This window comes from Saccoglossus kowalevskii, chromosome 18 (assembly GCF_978046115.1).
Source record: "Saccoglossus kowalevskii chromosome 18, keSacKowa6.1, whole genome shotgun sequence".
Lineage (NCBI taxonomy): Eukaryota > Metazoa > Hemichordata > Enteropneusta > Harrimaniidae > Saccoglossus > Saccoglossus kowalevskii.
In genome coordinates, this window is record NC_140658.1 from 7,781,551 (window position 1) to 7,809,027 (window position 27,477).

Here is a 27,477-nt window from a genome sequence, read left to right on the forward strand (position 1 = left end):
ATTGTTTTTATACGCTCACCTCACCTCATCCCAGGTATTGTTTTTGTACCCTCACCTCAACCCAGGTATTGTTTTTGTACGCTCACCTCAACCCAGGTATTGTTTTTGTACACTCACCTCATCCCAGGTATTGTTTTTGTAGGCACACCTCATCCCAGGTATTGTTTTTGTAGGCTCACCTCATCCCAGGTATTGTTTTTATACGCTCACCTCAACCCAGGTATTGTTTTTGTACGCTCACCTCAACCCAGGTATTGTTTTTGTAGGCTCACCTCATCCTAGGTATTGTTTTTATACACTCACCTCATCCCAGATATTGTTTTTATACACTCACCTCAACCCAGGTATTGTTTTTGTATGCTCACCTCATCCCAGGTATTGTTTTTGTACGCTCACCTCAACCCAGGTATTGTTTTTGTACACTCACCTCATCCCAGATATTGTTTTTATACGCCCACTTCATCCCAGATATTGTTTTTATACGCTCACCTCATCCCAGGTATTGTTTTTGTACGCTCACCTCATCCCAGGTATTGTTTTTGTACCCTCACCTCAACCCAGGTATTGTTTTTGTATGCTCACCTCAACCCAGGTATTGTTTTTGTAGGCTCACCTCATCCCAGGTATTGTTTTTGTACGCTCACCTCATCCCAGGTATTGTTTTTGTACCCTCACCTCAACCCAGGTATTGTTTTTGTACGCTCACCTCAACCCAGGTATTGTTTTTGTATGCTCACCTCATCCCAGGTATTGTTTTTGTAGGCTCACCTCATCCCAGGTATTGTTTTTGTAGGCTCACCTCATCCCAGGTATTGTTTTTGTACCCTCACCTCAACGCAGGTATTGTTTTTGTACGCTCACCTCAACCCAGGTATTGTTTTTGTATGCTCACCTCATCCCAGGTATTTTTTTGTACGCTCACCTCAACCCAGATATTTTTTTGTACGCTCACCTTAACCCAGGTATTGTTTTTGTACGCTCACCTTAACCCAGGATTTGTTTTTATACACTCACCTCAACCCAGATATTGTTTTTATACACTCACCTCATCCCAGGTATTGTTTTTATACGCTCACCTCAACCCAGGTATTGTTTTTGTACGCTCATCTCATCCTAGGTATTGTTTTTATACACTCACCTCATCCCAGATATTGTTTTTATACACTCACCTCAACCCAGGTATTGTTTTTGTACACTCACCTCAACCCAGGTATTGTTTTTGTACGCTCATCTCATCCTAGGTATTGTTTTTATACACTCGCCTCATCCCAGATATTGTTTTTGTACACTTACCTCAACCCAGGTATTGTTTTTGTATGCTCACCTCATCCCAGGTATTGTTTTTGTACGCTCACCTCATCCCAGGTATTGTTTTTGTACGCTCACCTCAACCCAGGTATTGTTTTTGTACGCTCATCTCAACCCAGGTATTGTTTTTGTAGGCTCACCTCATCCCAGGTATTGTTTTTGTACGCTCACCTCATCCCAGGTATTGTTTTTGTATGCTCACCACAACCCAGGTATTGTTTTTATACACTCACCTCAACCCAGGTATTGTTTTTATACACTCACCTCATCCCAGGTATTGTTTTTATACGCTTACCTCATCCCAGGTATTGTTTTTATACGCTCACCTCAACCCAGGTATTGTTTTTGTACGCTCATCTCATCCTAGGTATTGTTTTTATACACTCACCTCATCCCAGATATTGTTTTTGTACACTTACCTCAACCCAGGTATTGTTTTTGTATGCTCACCTCATCCCAGGTATTGTTTTTGTACGCTCACCTCATCCCAGGTATTGTTTTTGTACGCTCACCTCAACCCAGGTATTGTTTTTGTACGCTCATCTCAACCCAGGTATTGTTTTTGTATGCTCACCTCATCCCAGGTATTGTTTTTGTATGCTCACCTCATCCCAGGTATTGTTTTTGTATGCTCACCACAACCCAGGTATTGTTTTTGTACGCCCACTTCATCCCAGGTATTGTTTTGGTACGCTCACTTCATCCCAGGTATTGTTTTTGTATGCTCACCACAACCCAGGTATTGTTTTTGTACGCCCACTTCATCCCAGGTATTGTTTTGGTACGCTCACCTCAACCCAGGTATTGTTTTTGTATGCTCACCTCATCCCAGGTATTGTTTTTATACACTCACCTCATCCCAGGTATTGTTTTTGTATGCTCCTCATCCCAGGTATTGTTTTTGTACGCTCACCTCAACCCTGGTATTGTTTTTGTATGCTCACCTCAACCCAGGTATTGTTTTTGTACGCCCACTTCATCCCAGGTATTGTTTTGGTACGCTCACCTCATCCCAGGTATTGTTTTTATACACTCACCTCATCCCAGGTATTGTTTTTGTATGCTCCTCATCCCAGGTATTGTTTTTGTACGCTCACCTCAACCCTGGTATTGTTTTTGTATGCTCACCTCAACCCAGGTATTGTTTTTATACACTCACCTCATCCCAGGTATTGTTTTTGTATGCTCCTCATCCCAGGTATTGTTTTTGTATGCTCACCTCAACCCAGGTATTGTTTTTAAACACTCACCTCATCCCAGGTATTGTTTTTCTACGCTCACCTCAACCCAGGTATTGTTTTTGTATGCTCACCACAACCAAGGTATTGTTTTTGTACGCCCACTTCATCCCAGGTATTGTTTTGGTATGCTCACTTCATCCCAGGTATTGTTTTTGTACGCTCACCTCAACCCAGGTTTTGTTTTTGTATGCTCCTCATCCCAGGTATTGTTTTTGTACGCTCACCTCAACCCTGGTATTGTTTTTGTATGCTCACCTCAACCCAGGTATTGTTTTTATACACTCACCTCATCCCAGGTATTGTTTTTGTATGCTCCTCATCCCAGGTATTGTTTTTGTATGCTCACCTCAACCCAGGTATTGTTTTTATACACTCACCTCATCCCAGGTATTGTTTTTATACGCTCACCTCAACCCAGGTATTGTTTTTATACGCTTACCTCAACCCAGGTATTGTTTTTGTACGCTCATCTCATCCCAGGTATTGTTTTTGTATGCTCCTCATCCCAGGTATTGTTTTTGTATGCTCACCTCAACCCAGGTATTGTTTTTATACACTCACCTCATCCCAGGTATTGTTTTTCTACGCTCACCTCAACCCAGGTATTGGTTTTGTATGCTCACCTCAACCCAGGTATTGTTTTTATACACTCACCTCATCCCAGGTATTGTTTTTATACACTCACCTCAACCCAGGTATTGTTTTCGTACATTCACCTCATCCCAGGTATTGTTTTTATACGCTCACCTCAAACCAGGTATTGTTTTTGTACGCTCATCTCATCCTAGGTATTGTTTTTGTATGCTCACCTCAACCCAGGTATTGTTTTTATACACTCACCTCAACCCAGGTATTGTTTTTGTGCGCTCACCTCATCCCAGGTATTGTTTTTATACGCTCACCTCAACCCAGGTATTGGTATTGTTTTTATACACTCACCTCAACCCAGGTATTGTTTTTGTGCGCTCACCTCATCCCAGGTATTGTTTTTATACGCTCACCTCAACCCAGGTATTGTTTTTGTACGCTCATCTCATCCCAGGTATTGTTTTTGTATGCTCACCTCAACCCAGGTATTGTTTTTATACGCTCACCTCATCCCAGGTATTGTTTTTATACACTCACCTCAACCCAGGTATTGTTTTTGTATGCTCCTCATCCTAAGTATTGTTTTTGTATGCTCACCTCAACCCAGGTATTGTTTTTATACACTCACCTCATCCCAGGTATTGTTTTTATACGCTCGCCTCAACCCAGGTATTGTTTTTGTACGCTCACCTCATCCCAGGTATTGTTTTTATACACTCACCTCAACCCAGGTATTGTTTTTGTACACTCATTCAAACTAAGGTAGGTGGTGAGTAGAATTTGGATTACAAAATCAGGTAAATAATTTTTTTTGAAAATGGTAAGCTAAATTTCACTGTAGGTAGAGTGTCTGCTACTTAGGAATGCTACTGTCGGATTAGTATTTAGGATTAATAATCAGTGAGTTATTTTTTAAAACTTGGTATTAAAAAAAGAAAGTACAAACAAAAAGTTCTGGGTACATGTATATGTGAAAAGATCTCCCTTCATTACAGATGGTCCACCATTAATTTGTTTCAAGAGAAAATTCTTTTCACCAATTATGACAGGATTTTATCACATGCATCTAATTGGCTCCCCAAAATTTTTCTCAACAGTTATCGAACCACATCCCAATGAAGGTACGCTAATCTTTTTGAATTCCCATCTCTTCAAATTTTGATGATCTAATTTGGATGCATAGTTAACCAGTGTCCCCAACAGAAATGTAAACCACTGTTGTGGCAAAAATGTGCATACTAATTTGCATATCATTAGCCTGTAATCCAGCCATTCAGAGTGCATTTCCCAGTACACTCGAGAATACCCTCGTGAATTGCTACGTACATGTATATGCGTAGACGGCATGGAATTCTGTATCATCACTGATTGGCTGTTTTCATGATCTCACTATGAGAGGCGTTCAATAAGTAATGCCCTTTACCCATTTCCCATAGGAGATTAATGAAAATCAGAGGGTGCAAGGTCAGGAGAGCCTGTGCTTCTGATCTGGCGACATGCAAGTTGTGCACCGGAGCAATGTCTTGCAGGAGGGGAGGATACCTTTGCGGATCTTGCCCCGCCTCTTGATTTTGATAGCTTGAAATTTTATCTAGATCAGACAACTGGAAGTGGAGCATTACTTATTGAACGCCCCTCGTATATTATCATGGAAACTTGCATACGTAAATAACCCATACGTAAGGCCCACCCACACCCCTCCAGACTGGTTCTCTAGTCTATAGTCAAAGTCTCATGATGATAGACGGTATTGAGTCTAGCATATCATTCATTCTACACAGAAATTATGATGATTAACATATTAAATCATTCAACAAACAAAAATATGTCCTTGTGGCTGTCAAAATACGACTGTGGTGTTGTTATACCAATGTGGTGGCACCACCACCACTGTACATGTAATACCTTTCACCCATCGACAATAGCGAATTACTAATATTTGGCTACAACAGATTATATCTCTTGTACCATCAATGGATATAATTTCAAAAAAAAACATGAATTATTGAGGAAAATATCCATCTTTTGAAAACAAGTTGCCCACAGAAAGCTAATTTCATCCTCAGAAAAAGGTATTGCTTTATCCTCATTTGGTCAAGTCAATGCACATACATGGGGCTGTTAGGATAAAGGGTTAAATACCAGATTTCAATTTAATACCTGTTTTGTTTATACATATGATGATTACCATGTTATATAACATATCATCATGTGTTTAATCATTCATTAATCGGAAAGTAATTTTGGCTTAGTATTGCATGGATGAAAACAATTTTGGAAAGAAAACTCTTGCACTGTAGAGTTGGGTCATGACAATCATTAACCACCGTGTGGCGACTAGCATGTTATGTTATTTGCCACATTAGCCACATATATGTAGTAATACTTGAATTTATTATGCATGAAAAAATACCTCATTATATAGAATGTAGTGGATATTATTTCCTTACATCATGCATTGTGCTATAAAATTGCATAATATTGAATTTTCAGAATTTTAAGTAGTTATTGTGGCTAATAGAATATAAATCACTTTACCACTTCAAATTTCATTTATCATATTCTATGTAGGCTAATGGAGAGTGCTAACAGTCTTGGATTTAGGTAAAAAACTGTTTTTAATATTTTCTAAATTGGCTCTACTCTGAACTGAATATGAATGCTAACAGGCATGGCTTACTGAGTGTTTTGATCTTGATAAGATTTAAAAAATGTGATTTCTAAAAATTTAAAGCATATTTTCTCTATTTAGAAGCATGTCTCTGATGCAAGCACATATAAACCCAAAATTACATGTACCATAGTATTTACTGGATTATTCAAATTAGGCTAATTCTTCCAATGCAAAAAGTGTATGCACTTCAGGCTATTAGCCAGGAATTTGCAACTGCCAGTCCAAAACAAATCAACTTCATGAAAATGTTAATGGTTTTCAATATATTTTGATACAGTTATCAAAGAACAATTGAAAAAACAAAAAATGGGAAAAAGTGGCCAGTCTGTTTGGACTGATGGCTGGCTAACACCCTGATGCACTTCTAATACTAGAGCAAATACGGTATGATAGTAAATATTTTGTAAAGAGCATTCCATTCTTGAAGCATTTTCATGAAGCAGCAATACATGAATAGACGAATTAGTTTGATGATAAAAAGTCTACATATGTACAGTGTATATTTGAAGTAAACTAGAGTAAAATGTACCTTGTAGGTTTAGTGTTCTCTCCAAATATTCAAACCACTGTGGTGGCAAAAATTTTCATTACACTTGCATAATTATTCCATACCAAAAAACACTTAATTACAAATTGCATATAATTATTTACTTACAAAACTCTTACTGCCTAAAGAGTGATACAGTGACAATTTATTGAGTAAAATTTTTTTAGCAGTTGCATAGTGGAAATAATCACTATGGTAACCTGGTAAATGACTGTAGCAGTGTCATACCATTGCATCTGTAAAACAAAGCATTGTGGCAGTATGCATTGCCGCTTGTATCTAGGGAAGAAAACTAAATATTGGCTGTGCTTTAATTATTGGTCCCAGTTACACAAAACGAGGACTTGTGTTTTGACATGTCTTGACCAATTACATTGAAAACAGTGTGCATCTTTTTATGCGCATACATGTTCTTTGGTTTCGCAATTTGATTCAAGATGGCCATATGACAGCCTTTTTTGTGCTAAAAATTCAAAATCAAGCATTTCTGCTAGTCCAAAACTAGATCTTGGTCATGTAAATCAACAAATTTTGTTCAATATCCAAACACAAAATCAAATCTGCTTAAAATTAAACCCAGTACATGTATTTGGAAATTATATTAAGTAAATATTTATCATAATGTTTTGACTTTTGGATGTAACCTATGATGTTGATTTATTGTATGGGCCGACATTTGGAGTTTGAATACAACATTAAATTCAATACAAGGTGAGAATAGAATTAGTACATGTGTACGTGTTTCGTTCTTGTTGTATCCACTTGGTTCATTTTCATCCAAGTCTTTTTAATAAATTGATTATCATTAACCATACATTCATGCACACTCAAAGTATTTCTGCTTACCCAGTAACCTTTTAAATGCCATCATTTTTTCTGTCATGATTCTGGGGCCGCATTTTGCAATTTTTTATGTAATTTTCTGGCAATTCTTTATTTTAGACTGAATAAATATAATTTTTCATTGGCAAATTTGCTCTAGGTAAGGTAAAATGACAAAGGTGTGTCTATGGTCATAATAAGTCATATTTAAATGATAAGTTTATTTAGATTTTTAATTTATGTGCACTGGTAATAGAGCATAAAAGTGACTAATTTTTTATGAGAATCATAACTGAAAATAAATCTCTCATTTGCATAAACTACTTTAGTTACACCTTTGTGTATGTCTTAAATGATGAACTTTTAAATATACCTTGTAATATTATTGAGAAACTGCCAAACAGCAGAAAGTTTTTGAAATTTGTAATATCATATATATTCATACATGTAATATATATAATATTACATGTATGAATATATATGATATTACAAATTTCAAAAAATGTCTGCTGTTTGGCAGTTTCTCAATAATATTACAAGGTATATTTAAAAGTTCATCATATATAATATATAAATATTCATAATTTTATGCCTGCCAATATGACATTTGGCATAATACTGTACCAGTAATGTCTATGGAGTTCATCTTGTCATGATCAATGATCATAGTGCTGGCTTTGTTTATGTTAGAGAAAGCTTGAAAAACATGTGCATGCTCGTACAATGGCGGTTGATATACACCTTGCATAGTGATCACATCGTCATGTTTGGATGCAATTCTTTTGTTTCTCAAAGGTCAACAAAAAAATGTCTGCTCAAGCTTGCCGTCACAGTCTACAGCTCCTGCTCTACCCAAAGGTCTGAGTTGTGGCACTATTCTAGAAATTATTTATTGACTTCAACTGGGAAAATGTTACTTGAAAACTACCCCGGAGTGAGACAGTTTTTTTTTGTGTTCTTGCCTGATCCCAATTAACTCTTGCACGAACACTCAGTTTTTGGACCATTTCATTTTTTTGTTGGATGTATATGTATGTTAGTACTTCCACACGGGTTTGATATTATTTATTAATTAATTTTATTAATGTAATTTTCTTGAACATATTTTCTGAATCATGAAATTTTGCTTTAGTATTAATTTCACAGGGATCTAAACGCACAATGATTTTTCACAAATGCAAAAAAAAAATCACAAAATTCTTAACCATAAAAATAAAAATTTTCATAGTAGTTTATACATTTTTATACATGTATGAGAACAAACTGAGCTTGCAAATGATGAGATGATAACAATAGTCAATCATGTTAAATCTTTATGGAAAATCAAAGTGAGAATGAATGTGATTTTTTTATTAGTCTGGAGTCTGTATAAAAAGGTCAAAGCGGTGTCATCTGTCTAATACCATAGGGTCATTGTTTGTACGTGTTATCGCCATGGTGGACTAGTTCGTGTTTTCCTAATAAGCTTTTATCTTCCAATAACATGTCCGTATTGTGTATACGCAGAGCAATATGTCTGGCAAATATAGTTCTCATTATTTTTTTTTTCTTTCTTGTTGCAATCATCTAAAGACAGGTATCAAAAAGTCATCGGGTATAAAATTCCCAACTAATTAACAAGTGGTTTGGAGATGTATATTGCAAGAGTGCTATGGAGCGAGGGCAATGTATGCTCCTTCTATTCGAAGCTACTGACATTATGTTTCTGGGAGGTCCATGCCTCCTGAATTGACTGTTTGAAGTTTAACCCTCCCCTCTCTTCTTTTCTGGGATTGTGAATTTGCTTGTGGATTATTGATGTAATAATGAGTTTGCTTATTGATGTAGATTTTTCGCATAAATGCAACATTTTGTTCTTAAGTTAGGGAGTCACAGTGAATATTTGTTCATTGTCCCTAAGACAGGGAGTCACAGTGGATTTTTCACCAGTGTCCTTAGGACAGGTAGACACCGTGAGTTTTTCATCAGTGTCCTTCAGACAGGGAGTGTATTTAAAACTTCTGTTGGTATGACAGCATCACAAATGTATGCAATTGTGGCATTTTGATCTGCCTTTGTTCTTAAAAGGCCCAATTCACTTGTCCTGGGCAAGTGTGAATTGGAGGTGTGGCTATGCTAATGAGTGTTGTTAATTACTTGCATAGCCTATGACACATCCTGTTTCAGCGGTCCAACATCACGTGACTTTGATTGACAGTAGTTAATTATTCAAGATTAGTAGCGCATCCCTTTCCCCGGTTTGTGTTTTTGACTTTTATCCACCAAAATCTCAACTTGTACACTATTGTCATAAATACAGTCACTGCTGTGATATTCATAGTCACATGCATCCACTTTGGCACGGGATAATCGACCTGTAAGTTAGAAAAAAACGAGTTTTTACTAGAGCTGTTTACTACAGCGTGACAAGCAAGGAAATAATCTCTATTGTTTAGGAGCGAATTTATAGTATACCTGGGCCTTTAACAAAATCATTTTTGAAACAAATAGTCAAGTCCAGGAAATTGTGCTGAAATATCAATAAAGTAAATTATTTTGATTTTCATCCCTACGAAAGTACCAGGATGTGTGACTTTTAGGGGGTCACAAAAGTCATCTATTTGGTTTCTATATCAACTTCAGCATGTATACCAGTAATTTTTAAATACAATAACTTTGAAAATACAACTGTGACATTCCAAGTTTGGAAAATTTAAAAGATTTGGATTTTTTGCAAGAAAGAAGTATGAGTGAGTGCTAAATATATAAATAAACAAATGCTAAGGGTTAAATTCAAAAACTTCAAAGGTCTGTGAATATTTGTCTGTATACCTCTAGGGTTTTAATGTTCTATGCCATATGTTCAGCATTAATGTATTTAAAAGGATGACTGCAAATGTACAATGTATTTCAGTATTGTTCAAGTATGTCATTCAGTGTGCTGTCTCGCTTGTAGCCAGTCTACCAGTCATTTCCCGATCAAAATTCACTGCAAACATTTTGTTAAATTTTCATTAAATTTTATTATTATTTTGGACCATACAGACAGTGCCAGATATTTCTTTTATTTTTTTTCTCAAAAGGTTTATCAAAATGTCATGTGGAGAGAAGCAGACTATACAAAATCATTTTGAAGATAGTACCAGGTTGTGATGTAACAGCCATTTTGTGTTTAAACCAATTGATTATAACTCACTGTGGCAGCCACTTTGTGGTTACACCAAGTGATTATAACTCACTGTGGCAGCCATTTTGTGATTACACCAAGTGATTATAACTCACTGTGGCAGCCATTTTGTGATACACCAATTGATTAAAACTCACTGTGGCAGCCATTTTGTGTTTACACCAAGTGATTATAACTCACTGTGGCAGCCATTTTGTGGTTACACTAAGTGATTATAACTCACTGTGGCAGCCATTTTGTGATACACCAATTGATTAAAACTCACTGTGGCAGCCATTTTGTGTTTACACCAAGTGATTATAAGTCACTGTGGTAGCCATTTTGTGTTTACACCAATGGATTATAACTCACTGTGGCAGCCGCTTTGTGGTTACACCAATGGATTATGACTCACTGTGTCAGCCATTTTGTGTTTACACTAAGTGATTATAACTCACTGTGGCAGCCATTTTGTGATACACCAATTGATTAAAACTCACTGTGGCAGCCATTTTGTGTTTACACCAAGTGATTATAATTCACTGTGGCAGCCGTTTTGTGGTTATACCAAGTGATTATAACTCACTGTGGCAGCCATTTTGTGTTTACACCAAGTGATTATAACTCACTGTGGCAGCCATTTTGTGTTTATATATGAACCATGTGATTATAACTCACTGTGACAGCCATTTTGTGTTTACACCAAGTGATTAAAACTCACTGTGGCAGCCACTTTGTGGTTACACCAAGTGATTATAACTCACTGTGGCAGCCATTTTGTGATACACCAATTGATTAAAACTCACTGTGGCAGCCACTTTGTGGTTACACCAATGGATTATAACTCACTGTGTCAGCCATTTTGTGTTTACACTAAGTGATTATAACTCACTGTGGCAGCCATTTTGTGTTTACACCAATTGATTAAAACTCACTGTGGCAGCCATTTTGTGTTTACACCAATGGATTATAACTCACTGTGGTAGCCATTTTGTGTTTACACCAATGGATTATAACTCACTGTGTCAGCCATTTTGTGTTTACACTAAGTGATTAAAACTCACTGTGGCAGCCATTTTGTGTTTACACCAAGTGATTATAAGTCACTGTGGTAGCCATTTTGTGTTTACACCAATGGATTATAACTCACTGTGGCAGCCACTTTGTGGTTACACCAATGGATTATGACTCACTGTGTCAGCCATTTTGTGTTTACACTAAGTGATTATAACTCACTGTGGCAGCCATTTTGTGTTTACACCAATTGATTAAAACTCACTGTGGCAGCCATTTTGTGTTTACACCAATGGATTATAACTCACTGTGGTAGCCATTTTGTGTTTACACCAATGGATTATAACTCACTGTGTCAGCCATTTTGTGTTTACACTAAGTGATTAAAACTCACTGTGGCAGCCATTTTGTGTTTACACCAAGTGATTTTATGTCACTGTGGTAGCCATTTTGTGTTTACACCAATGGATTATAACTCACTGTGGCAGCCACTTTGTGGTTACACCAATGGATTATGACTCACTGTGTCAGCCATTTTGTGTTTACACTAAGTGATTATAACTCACTGTGGCAGCCATTTTGTGATACACCAATTGATTAAAACTCACTGTGGCAGCCATTTTGTGTTTACACCAAGTGATTATAATTCACTGTGGCAGCCATTTTGTGGTTATACCAAGTGATTATAACTCACTGTGGCAGCCATTTTGTGTTTACACCAAGTGATTATAACTCACTGTGGCAGCCATTTTGTGTTTATATATGAACCAAGTGATTATAACTGACTGTGACAGCCATTTTGTGTTTACACCAAGTCATTATAACTCACTGTGGCAGCCATTTTGTGTTTACACCAAGTGATTATAATTCACTGTGACAGCCATTTTGTGTTTATACATGAACCAAGTGATTATAACTGACTGTGGCAGCCATTTTGTGTTTATATATGAACCACGTGATTATAACTCACTGTGGCAGCCATTTTGTGTTTACACCAAGTGATTAAAACTCACTGTGGCAGTCATTTTGTGTTTACAGCAAGTCATTATAACTCACTGTGGCAGCCACTTTGTGGTTACACCAATGGATTATGACTCACTGTGTCAGCCATTTTGTGTTTACACTAAGTGATTATAACTCACTGTGGCAGCCATTTTGTGTTTACACCAAGTGATTATAAGTCACTGTGGTAGCCATTTTGTGTTTACATCAATGGATTATAACTCACTGTGGCAGCCACTTTGTGGTTACACCAATGGATTATGACTCACTGTGTCAGCCATTTTGTGTTTACACTAAGTGATTATAAGTCACTGTGGTAGCCATTTTGTGTTTACACCAATGGATTATAACTCACTGTGTCAGCCATTTTGTGTTTACACTAAGTGATTAAAACTCACTGTGGCAGCCATTTTGTGTTTACACCAAGTGATTATAAGTCACTGTGGTAGCCATTTTGTGTTTACACCAATGGATTATAACTCACTGTGGCAGCCACTTTGTGGTTACACCAATGGATTATGACTCACTGTGTCAGCCATTTTGTGTTTACACTAAGTGATTATAACTCACTGTGGCAGCCATTTTGTGATACACCAATTGATTAAAACTCACTGTGGCAGCCATTTTGTGTTTACACCAAGTGATTATAATTCACTGTGTCAGCCATTTTGTGTTTATATATGAACCAAGTGATTATAACTCACTGTGTCAGCCATTTTGTGTTTATATATGAACCAAGTGATTATAACTCACTGTGACAGCCATTTTGTGTTTATATATGAACCAAGTGATTATAACTCACTGTGTCAGCCATTTTGTGGTTACACCAATGGATTATTACTCACTGCGGCAGCCATTTTGTGATTACACTAAGTGATTATAACTCACTTTGGCAGCCATTTTGTGTTTATATATGAACCAAGTGATTATAACTCACTGTGGCAGCCACTTTGTGGTTACACCAATGGATTATAACTCACTGTGTCAGCCATTTTGTGTTTACACCAAGTGACTATAACTCACTGTGGCAGCCATTTTGTGATTACACCAAGTGATTATAACTCACTGCGACAGCCATTTTGTGATTACACCAAGTGATTATAACTCACTGTGGCAACCATTTTGTGTTTACAACAAGTGACTATAACTCACTGTGGCAGCCACTTTGTGGTTACACCAATGGATTATAACTCACTGTGTCAGCCATTTTGTGTTTATATATGAACCAAGTGATTATAACTCACTGTGTCAGCCATTTTGTGTTTACACTAAGTGATTATAAGTCACTGTGGTAGCCATTTTGTGTTTACACCAATGGATTATAACTCACTGTGGCAGCCGCTTTGTGGTTACACCAATGGATTATGACTCACTGTGTCAGCCATTTTGTGTTTACACTAAGTGATTATAACTCACTGTGGCAGCCATTTTGTGATACACCAATTGATTAAAACTCACTGTGGCAGCCATTTTGTGTTTACACCAAGTGATTATAACTCACTGTGGCAGCCATTTTGTGTTTATATATGAACCATGTGATTATAACTCACTGTGACAGCCATTTTGTGTTTACACCAAGTGATTAAAACTCACTGTGGCAGCCACTTTGTGGTTACACCAAGTGATTATAACTCACTGTGGCAGCCATTTTGTGATACACCAATTGATTAAAACTCACTGTGGCAGCCACTTTGTGGTTACACCAATGGATTATAACTCACTGTGTCAGCCATTTTGTGTTTACACTAAGTGATTATAACTCACTGTGGCAGCCATTTTGTGTTTACACCAATTGATTAAAACTCACTGTGGCAGCCATTTTGTGTTTACACCAATGGATTATAACTCACTGTGGTAGCCATTTTGTGTTTACACCAATGGATTATAACTCACTGTGTCAGCCATTTTGTGTTTACACTAAGTGATTAAAACTCACTGTGGCAGCCATTTTGTGTTTACACCAAGTGATTATAAGTCACTGTGGTAGCCATTTTGTGTTTACACCAATGGATTATAACTCACTGTGGCAGCCACTTTGTGGTTACACCAATGGATTATGACTCACTGTGTCAGCCATTTTGTGTTTACACTAAGTGATTATAACTCACTGTGGCAGCCATTTTGTGTTTACACCAATTGATTAAAACTCACTGTGGCAGCCATTTTGTGTTTACACCAATGAATTATAACTCACTGTGGTAGCCATTTTGTGTTTACACCAATGGATTATAACTCACTGTGTCAGCCATTTTGTGTTTACACTAAGTGATTAAAACTCACTGTGGCAGCCATTTTGTGTTTACACCAAGTGATTATAAGTCACTGTGGTAGCCATTTTGTGTTTACACCAATGGATTATAACTCACTGTGGCAGCCACTTTGTGGTTACACCAATGGATTATGACTCACTGTGTCAGCCATTTTGTGTTTACACTAAGTGATTATAACTCACTGTGGCAGCCATTTTGTGATACACCAATTGATTAAAACTCACTGTGGCAGCCATTTTGTGTTTACACCAAGTGATTATAATTCACTGTGGCAGCCATTTTGTGGTTATACCAAGTGATTATAACTCACTGTGGCAGCCATTTTGTGTTTACACCAAGTGATTATAACTCACTGTGGCAGCCATTTTGTGTTTATATATGAACCAAGTGATTATAACTGACTGTGACAGCCATTTTGTGTTTACACCAAGTCATTATAACTCACTGTGGCAGCCATTTTGTGTTTACACCAAGTGATTATAATTCACTGTGACAGCCATTTTGTGTTTATACATGAACCAAGTGATTATAACTCACTGTGGCAGCCATTTTGTGTTTATATATGAACCACGTGATTATAACTCACTGTGGCAGCCATTTTGTGTTTACACCAAGTGATTAAAACTCACTGTGGCAGTCATTTTGTGTTTACAGCAAGTCATTATAACTCACTGTGGCAGCCACTTTGTGGTTACACCAATGGATTATGACTCACTGTGTCAGCCATTTTGTGTTTACACTAAGTGATTATAACTCACTGTGGCAGCCATTTTGTGTTTACACCAAGTGATTATAAGTCACTGTGGTAGCCATTTTGTGTTTACATCAATGGATTATAACTCACTGTGGCAGCCACTTTGTGGTTACACCAATGGATTATGACTCACTGTGTCAGCCATTTTGTGTTTACACTAAGTGATTATAAGTCACTGTGGTAGCCATTTTGTGTTTACACCAATGGATTATAACTCACTGTGTCAGCCATTTTGTGTTTACACTAAGTGATTAAAACTCACTGTGGCAGCCATTTTGTGTTTACACCAAGTGATTATAAGTCACTGTGGTAGCCATTTTGTGTTTACACCAATGGATTATAACTCACTGTGGCAGCCACTTTGTGGTTACACCAATGGATTATGACTCACTGTGTCAGCCATTTTGTGTTTACACTAAGTGATTATAACTCACTGTGGCAGCCGTTTTGTGATACACCAATTGATTAAAACTCACTGTGGCAGCCATTTTGTGTTTACACCAAGTGATTATAATTCACTGTGTCAGCCATTTTGTGTTTATATATGAACCAAGTGATTATAACTCACTGTGTCAGCCATTTTGTGTTTATATATGAACCAAGTGATTATAACTCACTGTGACAGCCATTTTGTGTTTATATATGAACCAAGTGATTATAACTCACTGTGTCAGCCATTTTGTGGTTACACCAATGGATTATTACTCACTGCGGCAGCCATTTTGTGATTACACTAAGTGATTATAACTCACTTTGGCAGCCATTTTGTGTTTATATATGAACCAAGTGATTATAACTCACTGTGGCAGCCACTTTGTGGTTACACCAATGGATTATAACTCACTGTGTCAGCCATTTTGTGTTTACACCAAGTGACTATAACTCACTGTGGCAGCCATTTTGTGATTACACCAAGTGATTATAACTCACTGCGACAGCCATTTTGTGATTACACCAAGTGATTATAACTCACTGTGGCAACCATTTTGTGTTTACAACAAGTGACTATAACTCACTGTGGCAGCCACTTTGTGGTTACACCAATGGATTATAACTCACTGTGTCAGCCATTTTGTGTTTATATATGAACCAAGTGATTATAACTCACTGTGTCAGCCATTTTGTGTTTATATATGAACCAAGTGATTATAACTCACTGTGTCAGCCATTTTGTGTTTATATATGACCCAAGTGATTATAACTCACTGTGTCAGCCATTTTGTGTTTACACCAAGTGACTATAACTCACTGTGGCAGCCGCTTTGTGGTTACACCAATGGATTATAACTCACTGTGTCAGCCATTTTGTGTTTATATATGAACCAAGTGATTATAACTCACTGTGTCAGCCATTTTGTGTTTATATATGAACCAAGTGATTATAACTCACTGTGTCAGCCATTTTGTGTTTATATATGAACCAAGTGATTATAACTCACTGTGGCAGCCACTTTGTGGTTACACCAATGGATTATAGCTCACTGTGTCAGCCATTTTGTGTTTACACCAAGTGACTATAACTCACTGTGTCAGCCATTTTGTGTTTACACCAAGTGACTATAACTCACTGTGGCAGCCATTTTGTGGTTATACCAAGTGATTATAACTCACTGCGGCAGCCATTTTGTGATTACACCAAGTGATTATAATTCACTGTGTCAGCCATTTTGTGTTTATATATGTACCAAGTGATTATAACTCACTGTGTCAGCCATTTTGTGTTTATATATGAACCAAGTGATTATAACTCACTGTGTCAGCCATTTTGTGTTTATATATGAACCAAGTGATTATAACTCACTGTGACAGCCATTTTGTGTTTATATATGAACCAAGTGATTATAACTCACTGTGTCAGCCATTTTGTGGTTACACCAATGGATTATTACTCACTGCGGCAGCCATTTTGTGATTACACTAAGTGATTATAACTCACTTTGGCAGCCATTTTGTGTTTATATATGAACCAAGTGATTATAACTCACTGTGGCAGCCACTTTGTGGTTACACCAATGGATTATAACTCACTGCGGCAGCCATTTTGTGATTACACCAAGTGATTATAACTCACTGCGACAGCCATTTTGTGATTACACAATAACTTTTTTATACCTCGCTATTAGTCTGTTATTTGGCATGTGGTGTGTCATAAAAACATGTTCTTAGTACGGTTATGGTGTCATTAATTGGACGGAACTTCTTGTAATTATGTATTAATGTTCATTTAGAGAATGTACATTGTGTTCTCACCAGAAAACAGGCAGTTGCTCCATGGAGTATACATTTTGTGAACTATTCCAAGTATGTTCTAAGAATTAATTTCTACCAATACATGCATGACCACTTTGTCTACATGAACACCAGAGTGATTTCTTAAATTCATTATCTTCTGATATGCACTCAGCAGTTATATTTTTGTGAAATGTGAATTAATAATGGAAATAATTATTTCATTAATCAATTTATCTACAAGCAACTGTTTAAAGTATACTTTGCTTTCATGTACACATGTATATCATACTTTTGGTTTACTTTAATTCAGATAAGTTTTGAGTTGAAAATATTGAATATATACCATTTGCCAAATAAGCTAATTTTCCTAAATGAGAGGTAGTAAATACCAGACAATATCTGCTAGTAAAAACCCTCAATTATCATTTATACATGTAACTTTTACATCATAAACACTTTTTCTTTCTTTACCGCTGATGGTATTAGTTAATTACATTAAATTTTAATGGATTGCAGGAAGTCTTTATTGGAAATTGCAGCTTGGTACTGTAAACTGTTATTTTCACTGAAGAGATAACAGTATGGCTGGCTACATGGAATCCCAATATTAAATACCAGCAACACTCGTATTTATTTTTTTATTTTTTTATTTTACAGGTCACTTAAATGAATGGCATTGAATTGGCGTAGTTTACCGCCACCACGACGACAGTCACTGGTCAGTCTTTATCTAATACTTTGTAGTGTCCTATAGAGAAGCATGTTCTGGTACTCCCTCCCATTGTAGTCTGTGTAGCTTAATATTCATGTGGTAAGTTCTAGTGTTAATAGTACCCTTGTGAGTTCTGGGATTCATACTATGCGTTTATTAACCTTTGCAGCCAAGTCATTTTTCTTCACCTTGGCACTAATACACCATTTTCTGTTTACTGCATTATGCATGAAATTAAACGGGGGGGAAAAAAGACAAAAAAATGTCCAAACATCATGTGGGAATTGACAAATGCAAATCTATTTTTAGACTAGAGGTATAACCCTGCTTAATGTGTTACGCATTTCATGATGGTTATTTTTGATGAAGTACCAGTAAGGATATCTCAAAACCATATTTCTCTCTGAAAAAAAAAATCAAATCACTAAATTTTTGCGGTCGACATTCATTCACGTATTTCACACATTAAATCCGCAGATTTGTTTGCTTATTTTGAAAATTATGTATTGTTAGACCTAAATTATACTGATACTTAAAAATCACATCAACATTTCAGTGGGACTTAAGGCTTAGTGTGGTATCCTTTTAACCTTTGTACCACCTGACTTTCTTGCCCAAATTATTCTGCACTTTCTGGAGATGACTCCTGATTTTGGAGCCAACAGACAAAATTGTGGTACATTTTCAGTCTTTACTCAACAAATTTTTCTATTTTTGTCCCAAAATTCTGAAGAAAGACTATAAACTATTTTGTGAATTTGTGATGAGAAGACAAAACTAGTGGTGAAAAGGTTAACTAGGTATAAAATGCAATTTAAGGCAGAACAGTAAGGCAGTACAGGCATAACTTACAAGCCATCAGCTGGATTTCATAAAAAAAAAATCAATAATTTGGACTTTTTCCTAGTACTATTTACCTACATTGTATGTTACTAATCTTCGGGGGCGGAGCTACGTCACAGACGTTCCACGTTGCTAAGACGCGCACCACTGTACCATGCATTTCTATGGGTTCTGTGCACGCTGCTGAGGAACGCGGAATCCCGAGCGAAGAGCCGGTAAAAATTCGAGAAAACAACAGGAACTCAACTTTGAAGTAATCCTGACCAATCACATTTACATGCGTTACACATGTAGGGGTGATCTTGTTACACTGTTCAAGGGAGTCTCAACAACTATTCCAAAGTACCGTTTTCTGAGAGTTTTCGGCCTTTGTTTTCACCGTGATGGTTGCCATGTGGTGAAAATGCCCGGTTGTCCGCGCCTGAGAATATGAGACATATTCAGGCAGATTACTCTACACAGTTTAGATATGCGACTGTTTTGAAAACAAGCTACGCGAGTTTAAATCCAGCTGAATGGAAACTTATAAATGCTTGGACTGGACTGTACGTGGCAAATTCAAATTCAATACTACTGATGGGAGAATTGTTGTGTATAGTATGAGATTATTATGAGGATACCTCAAAGTCAATACCAGAGGTCGATGCGGCGGCCTACTGTCTGAGTGCATAGGTATCTTCGTAATAACCTTATTATTATACATCTTTTCCTTCTAAGATTACATCATGGGAATGTCGAAATGCAAAAAGTTTAGAACAGAAACTGTAAACTGGTGGTGTAAACTGGTGCCTGGTGGCAGCCATGTTTGTTTTTATTATTAGAGGATGCTTATGCACATAATCATTCCATATTTAGAATCCGCATTTTCTTATACATGTATGGTAGGATGAAAAAACCCTGTAAAATATCGCAAAATTACGATACGCTGGAACTTATGGCATTACAGTGACAGATGTATAATAGTAGCTACCGGTATTATAACTTTTATCATACTAGAAACTGAAACTGTCAATATTTTGAAATCTTTCAACCATATATCATATATCATTAATAACATACAACTTCTTCATTCCATGTCATCAAGCACAATTTTGAGATGAAGAGATAAGATCACAAACCAGTGTACAAATGACAAATGTTTCTTGACCTTTCTGACTTGACCTTTCTTGACCTGATATTAATCCTTAATAATTAAAGTATTAGGAACATGACATATAATCTTCTATTTTGCTCAAGCCTACATGTACATGTACTTAACGCATTATCATTGGAAAGCCTCCATGGATTCTAGCCATTATTTATTTTTGAGGTTACATGTATCTCAAATGTGAGGACTGTTTTCGAGTCTTGAGAATGGGTTATGTACATACTATGCAATAAAGAAAAATTAGTAAACCAAATGGTTATCCTGTGTTTGAATAATACACTATAAAGTCAAATCATTGTAATATATATTCATATGAAGATACTGCTTTACTAAAGTATCTTGTTTACATGTGCAATGGCCTCATATATTTTCTTGTGATCGCACAACCTTCACCGAGTTCAGCGATGTATACACGGCCATCTGAGAACACTGAGCTCGGCAATGTATACATGGCCATCTGAGGACACTGTGCTTGGCGATGTATACATGGCCATCTGAGGACACTGAGCTTGGCGATGTATACATGGCCATCTGAGGACACTGAGCTCGGCAATGTATACATGGCCATCTGAGGACACTGAGCTTGGCGATGTATACATGGCCATCTGAGGACATTGAGTTCAGCGATATATACATGGCCATCTGAGGACACTGTGCTCGGCAATGTATACACGGCCATCTGAGGACATTGAGTTCAGCGATATATACATGGCCATCTGAGGACACTGTGCTCGGCAATGTATACACGGCCATCTGAGGACATTGAGTTCAGCGATATATACATGGCCATCTGAGGACACTGAGCTCAGCAATGTACATGTATACACGGCCATCTAAGGACACTGAGCTCAGCAATGTACATGTATACACGGCCATCTGAGGACACTGAGCTCAGCAATGTACATGTATACACGGCCATCTGAGGATACTGAGCTCAGCAATGTACATGTATACATGGCCATCTCTGAACACTGAGCTCAGCAATGTATACACGACCATCTGAGGACACTGAGTTCGGCAATGTATACACGGCCATCTGAGGACACTGAGTTTGGCAATGTATACACGGCCATCTGAGGACACTGAGCTCGGCAATGTATACACGGCCATCTGAGGACACTGAGCTCGGCAATGTATACACGGCCATCTGAGGATACTGAGCTTGGCGATATATACACGGCCATCTGAGAACATTGAGTTCAGCGATGTATACACGGCCATCTGAGGATACTGTGCTCGGCAATGTATACACGGCCATCTGAGGATACTGTGCTCGGCAATGGATACACAGCCGTCTGAGGACACTGTGCTTGGCAATGTATACACGGCCATCTGAGGACACTGAGTTTGGCAATGTATACACGGCCATCTGAGGACACTGAGTTTGGCAATGTATACACGGCCATCTGAGGACACTGAGCTCGGCAATGTATACACGGCCATCTGAGGACACTGAGCTCGGCAATGTATACACGGCCATCTGAGGACACTGAGCTCGGCAATGTATACATGGCCATCTGAGGATACTGAGCTTGGCGATATATACACGGCCATCTGAGAACATTGAGTTCAGCGATGTATACACGGCCATCTGAGGATACTGTGCTCGGCAATGTATACACGGCCATCTGAGGATACTGTGCTCGGCAATGTATACACAGCCGTCTGAGGACACTGTGCTTGGCAATGTATACACGGCCATCTGAGGATACTGAGCTCGGCAATGTATACACGGCCATCTGAGGATACTGAGCTCGGCAATGTATACACGGCCAGCTGAGGACACTGCTCGGCAATGTAAACATGGCCATCTGAGGGTACTGAGTTCAGCGATGTACACACGGCCATCTGAGGACACTGAGCTTGGCAATGTATACATGGTCATCTGAGGATACTGAGCTTGGCGATAAATACACGGCCATCTGAGGACACTGAGCTCGGCAATGTATACATGGCCATCTGAGGATACTGAGCTCGGCAATGTATACACGGCCATCTGAGGACATTGAGTTGAGTGATGTATACACAGCCATTCAAGTGAAAAAATTGCTTGCGTCATTGCTCTCAATATTGCTTATATAGGATTGCAGAATAATAAGAGTGCATACTGTTTTTCCCAACAAACAACCCTGTTCTTGGGATTACAGCAAGTGACACCCAGCATTAAATTTCAGGAATTTTTCCAGACTGCACACATCTTCCCTTTATTCTACACTTGCCACATCGGTAACAATGCTCCCACTGGATTCTTACTGCAGGATGTTGAGATGTATGTTGTTTTGACCCATTGTAATTAGTCCCCGTTCGGACGCAGTCCGAAAACGGGGACTTAAGTTTTGCCCTGTGTGCGTCCGTCCGTTCGTCCGTGATCACCTGTATCTCGAACATGCATGGACCGATTAAGTTCAAACTTCACTCATACATCACACATTATATGGGACATATGCACATGCATTTTTTTCATGATCTGATTAACGATAGCCGAATAGCGGCCATTTTAAGGCCGAAAATGCATCAAAATCGCACATTTTCACCATTCCGGACCCGGATCTCAGTTATGCATGGACGGATTTTGTTCAAATTTGGTACATACATTAAACATAATAGGACCTTGATGCACGTCATTTTTTTTTGGATCGGGTTCGAAATGGCCGACTGGCGGCCATTTTGTTTTAAAGAATTCAGTTCTGGATCCGTATCTGAGACATGCTTGGATTGATCGAGTTCAAACTTCACACACACAAGGTACATCATGTCACAAATATGTATGTGCATTTGTTTCATGATCTCATTAACGATAGCCAAATGGCGGCCGCTTTAAGGCCGAAAATGCATTGAAATCACACATTTTCACCATTCCGGACCCGTATCTCAGTTATGCATGGATGGATTTCATTCAAATTTGGTACATACATTAAACATAATAGGACCTTGATGCACGTCTTTTTTTTTTCGGATCAAGTTCGAAATGGCCGACTGGCGGCCATTTTGATAAAGAATTCAGTTCTGGATCCGTATCCAAGACATGTCTGGATTGATCAAGTTCAAACTTCACACACACATGGTACATCATGTCACAAATAGATATGTGCATTTGTTTCATGATCTGCTTAACAATAGTGGAATGATGGCCATTTTAAGGCCGAAAATGCATCAAAATCACGTATTTTCACAATTCCAGAACCGGATCTCAGTCATGCATGGATGGATTTTGTTCAGATTTAGCACAATGTGTTGTACATATGCAGGTGCATTTCGGTCATGATCTGCTTTGAATGTATATGTCACTCAAATATGAACGGAACGGGGATGTGTCATTGACAATGACTTGTTTCCTATCAATCGCTACAAGCTATCGAGGTGGTTGTAGGACTTCATTTGATTGCTTAAATCAACCCCTTTGAGATATTTATTGTAGATACATAGACATTACCACTACTCATGGACTTCTAATGTTCACATGTTGATAACTACCAATCTGTGCATAGTGTTCCACCATGTACCATGTTGTCAGTTTTTCCATGTATCTGGGTGTCTGTGTTGTCATGAAACACACAATTTTACAGTTTTTTTATGTATCTCGTTGTTACTTTCCCCTGTTGGGAATCCAGTGTGAATACATGCATGTTGTTGCTCAATTTGTTAGTATCGTTCATACATACAGTGTATCTGTAGATAGTGGTGGTCATTACAGGTACAATGTACCAGTAGCTAAGGTATTGTATGTGTGTGATGGAATGGTACCTTCTTATAATAAAAATCGTGTCATCACTCAATTTACCACATTTCCCGGTTTATTGCCTCATTGATAGGATCACAATTATCCAAGGGGTGCATAACACTGTCATAGTGCTGATGAACTTAATCTTAACGACAGTTGCCTCATTGATAGACAACTCACAAGTCAACTCTTGGCATTAATTCTATCAATCACGGTACAAAGATTCTAAGTTTCACTTATCATTATTATCGTAAAAATCTGTTTTAAAAGCCGCATCCCTAATAGAAGTCGCACCCATTCTTTTTGAGAACCAAAAATTCATCATTTCTCATATGTGTAGATGCTCTATTAGAAGCCACATCCCCTTTGTTGCATTGTACCATTTTCATAGAAGCCAGTTTCTAATACAGATTTTACAGTAGTAAAGAAATAACTGAATTGAATTATAGCATTAAAATATGTGACGTCCATGCAATGACTTTGAAACATTCAAAGTTTCGAACAAACTTCCAGTACACCTTGCGTGATATGCGTCAGGTGTAGAATGAACGCCGACCTGCAGCGTCAATGACTACCCAGTAGTATATGGTATATAAGTTAAGCGACATTATATCACTTTAGTATCATCAATTAATTCTCGGACTATACAAGACATTCCTGTTGAATGCTTTGAGATTATTACAGTGTACCAATTCATGCTTACCTCCCTCCTTGAACCAAACACCTCTATTTTTGTGATAAACACTGTCAAAATTTTGTTAAATTACAATTACCCAACTTCTTTTTCACGCATTTATTGAGATGTAAATTTATTCCTGTATCGTATCCTCAACTGTTTTTGAGAGAAATTGCATCTCTGGCACGAATCAACCTGTATCCACAGACAATTTTAAAGGTATTCACTTAATACATGACATGATTTATGACTACCGTAAAAACTCCACCACTTTGACCACTTTTAAATAATTTGCTTTTGAGAAACAGTCAGGTTTTTAGAATACAAAACAATGATAAATTGTCGGCCAGTCGAATTTGTTAGGGTGAGAATTCAACAAATATAAAAATTGGGTCATATACAGTTACAGAAATAGAATAGTTATAGAAAGTCATGTCTTTAAACAATTTTTTTGAGTAAAAATAAGTAAGCAATTTCTGGTGAGGTCAACATTTTGGAAGTCAATAAATTACAAAAATCTGCCAAATAATTAGGTGGCTCAATTTTTAGAATGGGTGAAATTTTAGAGTTTTTACGGTAATATAGAATGGTGTCAGACAGCGATGTAGCAATGTAAATTCTTTGAATTTACCATCATGTGTCTTAAAGCGAACCTAAATGCGGCCTTAATTTATAGTTGTGTATATTCTAAACTGTATTCGAAATAATATTGCAGTGGTTTAATTTTGTTTTAATTATAACTGTAGCTTGGATAGGCATTTGAAGTGCTTGCAATTAAACACCATGGAGGCCATTCATGGAGGGGAATAAATAACGAACGAACATATTTAACATCCGGGTACTTTTCAAAGGTATGGCGTTTTAGTATCTGATCGCATTCGTATACGCCATTGTACATAGCCCTTCATGCTGCCAAGCATTGTGTACTACTAGTATAAACTCAACTTTTATATGCTCAATGTGCTTTTTAGAACTTGGGGTAGAGCATTATACGTTTGAACCGCAGTATTCTGAAATTGGAAGCCTAATTGCACTAAAGTACCGTACTTTCCCGATCGTAAGCCCCTCCCGAGTATGAAGCCCATCCCACTATTTTTACTAGGTATTTATCGAGTTGAGGGCATTCACGATTATAAGCCCAAAGTGTTTTTACTGGGGTCGACGATATTCTTTAAAATATGTGTGTAAAAAGTGTGTTTCATTTCATAATAATCGTGATAGGCATGGTAGTTTGATTTGTGCTTTTATGAGAAAACTCGCATTAATTTCAGAGTGCATGGCGAACGTACACAACATGATTCGCATTCTTTCTATTCTGTCATTTACTCAGGATGAACCCCGATTTCTTTGAGTAGTAGATTTCGAAAAGCCAAAAATGTGATTGTTAAGTCGTGTACTTACATGTAGTTGTTCGGCATGGTTTACTTTGAGACTATCAAAGCCCGGCATGGTGAACGAATAATTTTTTTGAATAATTTTTCGTTGTTGGCAAGATGGTTACAGTGTTTAACCCCAAAACAAAATCATCTTTTCTGAGTTGGTCCTCGAGTATAAGCTCATCCCTTACTTTTCCCTTACGTGTTCATGCCTCCGGGCTTATGATCAGGGAAGTACGGTATACTGTGAAGATTCAGATCAGTCCAGTGTGAGTGATGAGAGTATATCGTCGACGATGCCCCTTGGTCAGATGATAGTTTTATTTCAAATTACACGGAAGTCTGTGAACAATCTGCTTGGTGTTCCTGTGACAATTGTCCCATGATTTGCCAGTGCAGCTCTGTGAATACATGGACGAAAATGTTTCCACCACCACCCTACGAACTCAAGATTGCATACTCCAGCATCCAGACTTTGAAATAAATTGCACGCACAGTGCAGTACTGGAAACAGCATTTATTAAACAGTTAGACAAAAAAAAAATGCCTGTCTCGATCAATCGCACATCCATAATGTTTGTATTTTGATATGCTTTACATTAACGTAAAAGTCGAAACAACCTAGACTAGAAGTCAATTCACCAGTCCAGCCAACTATGGCTTCCTAAGTTGTTTATATTTAATCAGATACTATTTCGTCATCATGCTTTGTTACCTTTCCTGTTTATACCTCACGAGGGCATTTTTTTATGGCAAGATGGCGCAAACGGAAGTCATTCGCAGGTTTATGGTTTCTCATATTTAAATCATCATAATTCTGAAGATAATCAATCATTTTTTCAATTTTTTTTTCAAATTTATAATCAATATACATACCTTGATTAGGCTCTTTTTAGTTCCCCTTTAAAGCTTTGTTTCCATGGAAATTATGATTTTGTGATTTCCTCATGGTATTAAATGTCTACTTTTATACTGATGGTTATTTTGAATGGATAATTTGTCTTACAAATACCGGTAATGTTCATAACACAAAAAACTAGGATACCAGAGGAGTTTGTCAGATTTTCAGTTTTAGCCATGTTTTTTTTTTCTTAAAAAGTGCATGCTCTTTGAATGAGTTAATTGAAGCATATTGCATGGTTTGATCCTCTGAGTTGCTAGGGCACCCATTTAAAGGCCAAATTGGACAAACGTTTTGTAGCTTGTAGAAACAGTATAGTGAAATATTTTTAAAGGGGACCAAGAAAACTCTTAATGCATTGAGTCCCGTATTGAACATAACTGTCCATGCATACAAAAATGATTTTTTGTTGGCCTTTTAAATTACAAATGTATCTTTCTAAATTATTATTACAAGCTTAGACTTGCATACCTCTTGTTTATTTTGTTGGTGCTTTTTTTAATA

At 37.5% G+C, this 27,477-nt stretch overlaps 1 protein-coding gene across 4 annotated transcripts in view; it reads left to right on the plus strand.

The window, feature by feature from the left end:
- Window positions 1-27,477, plus strand: part of LOC100371240 (GREB1-like protein) — a 119,877-nt gene that overhangs the window by 13,142 nt on the left and 79,258 nt on the right. For 3 of the 4 annotated variants that reach the window (XM_085493138.1, XM_085493140.1, XM_085493139.1), the window contains exon 2: window positions 18,255-18,315. In XM_085493138.1, the coding sequence (XP_085349264.1) occupies window positions 18,268-18,315 (48 nt within the window). In that variant the 5' untranslated portion in view covers window positions 18,255-18,267. Of the gene's footprint in view, window positions 1-18,254; window positions 18,409-27,477 lie in introns of all 4 variants that reach the window. The other variant, XM_085493141.1, reaches the window with a different exon arrangement.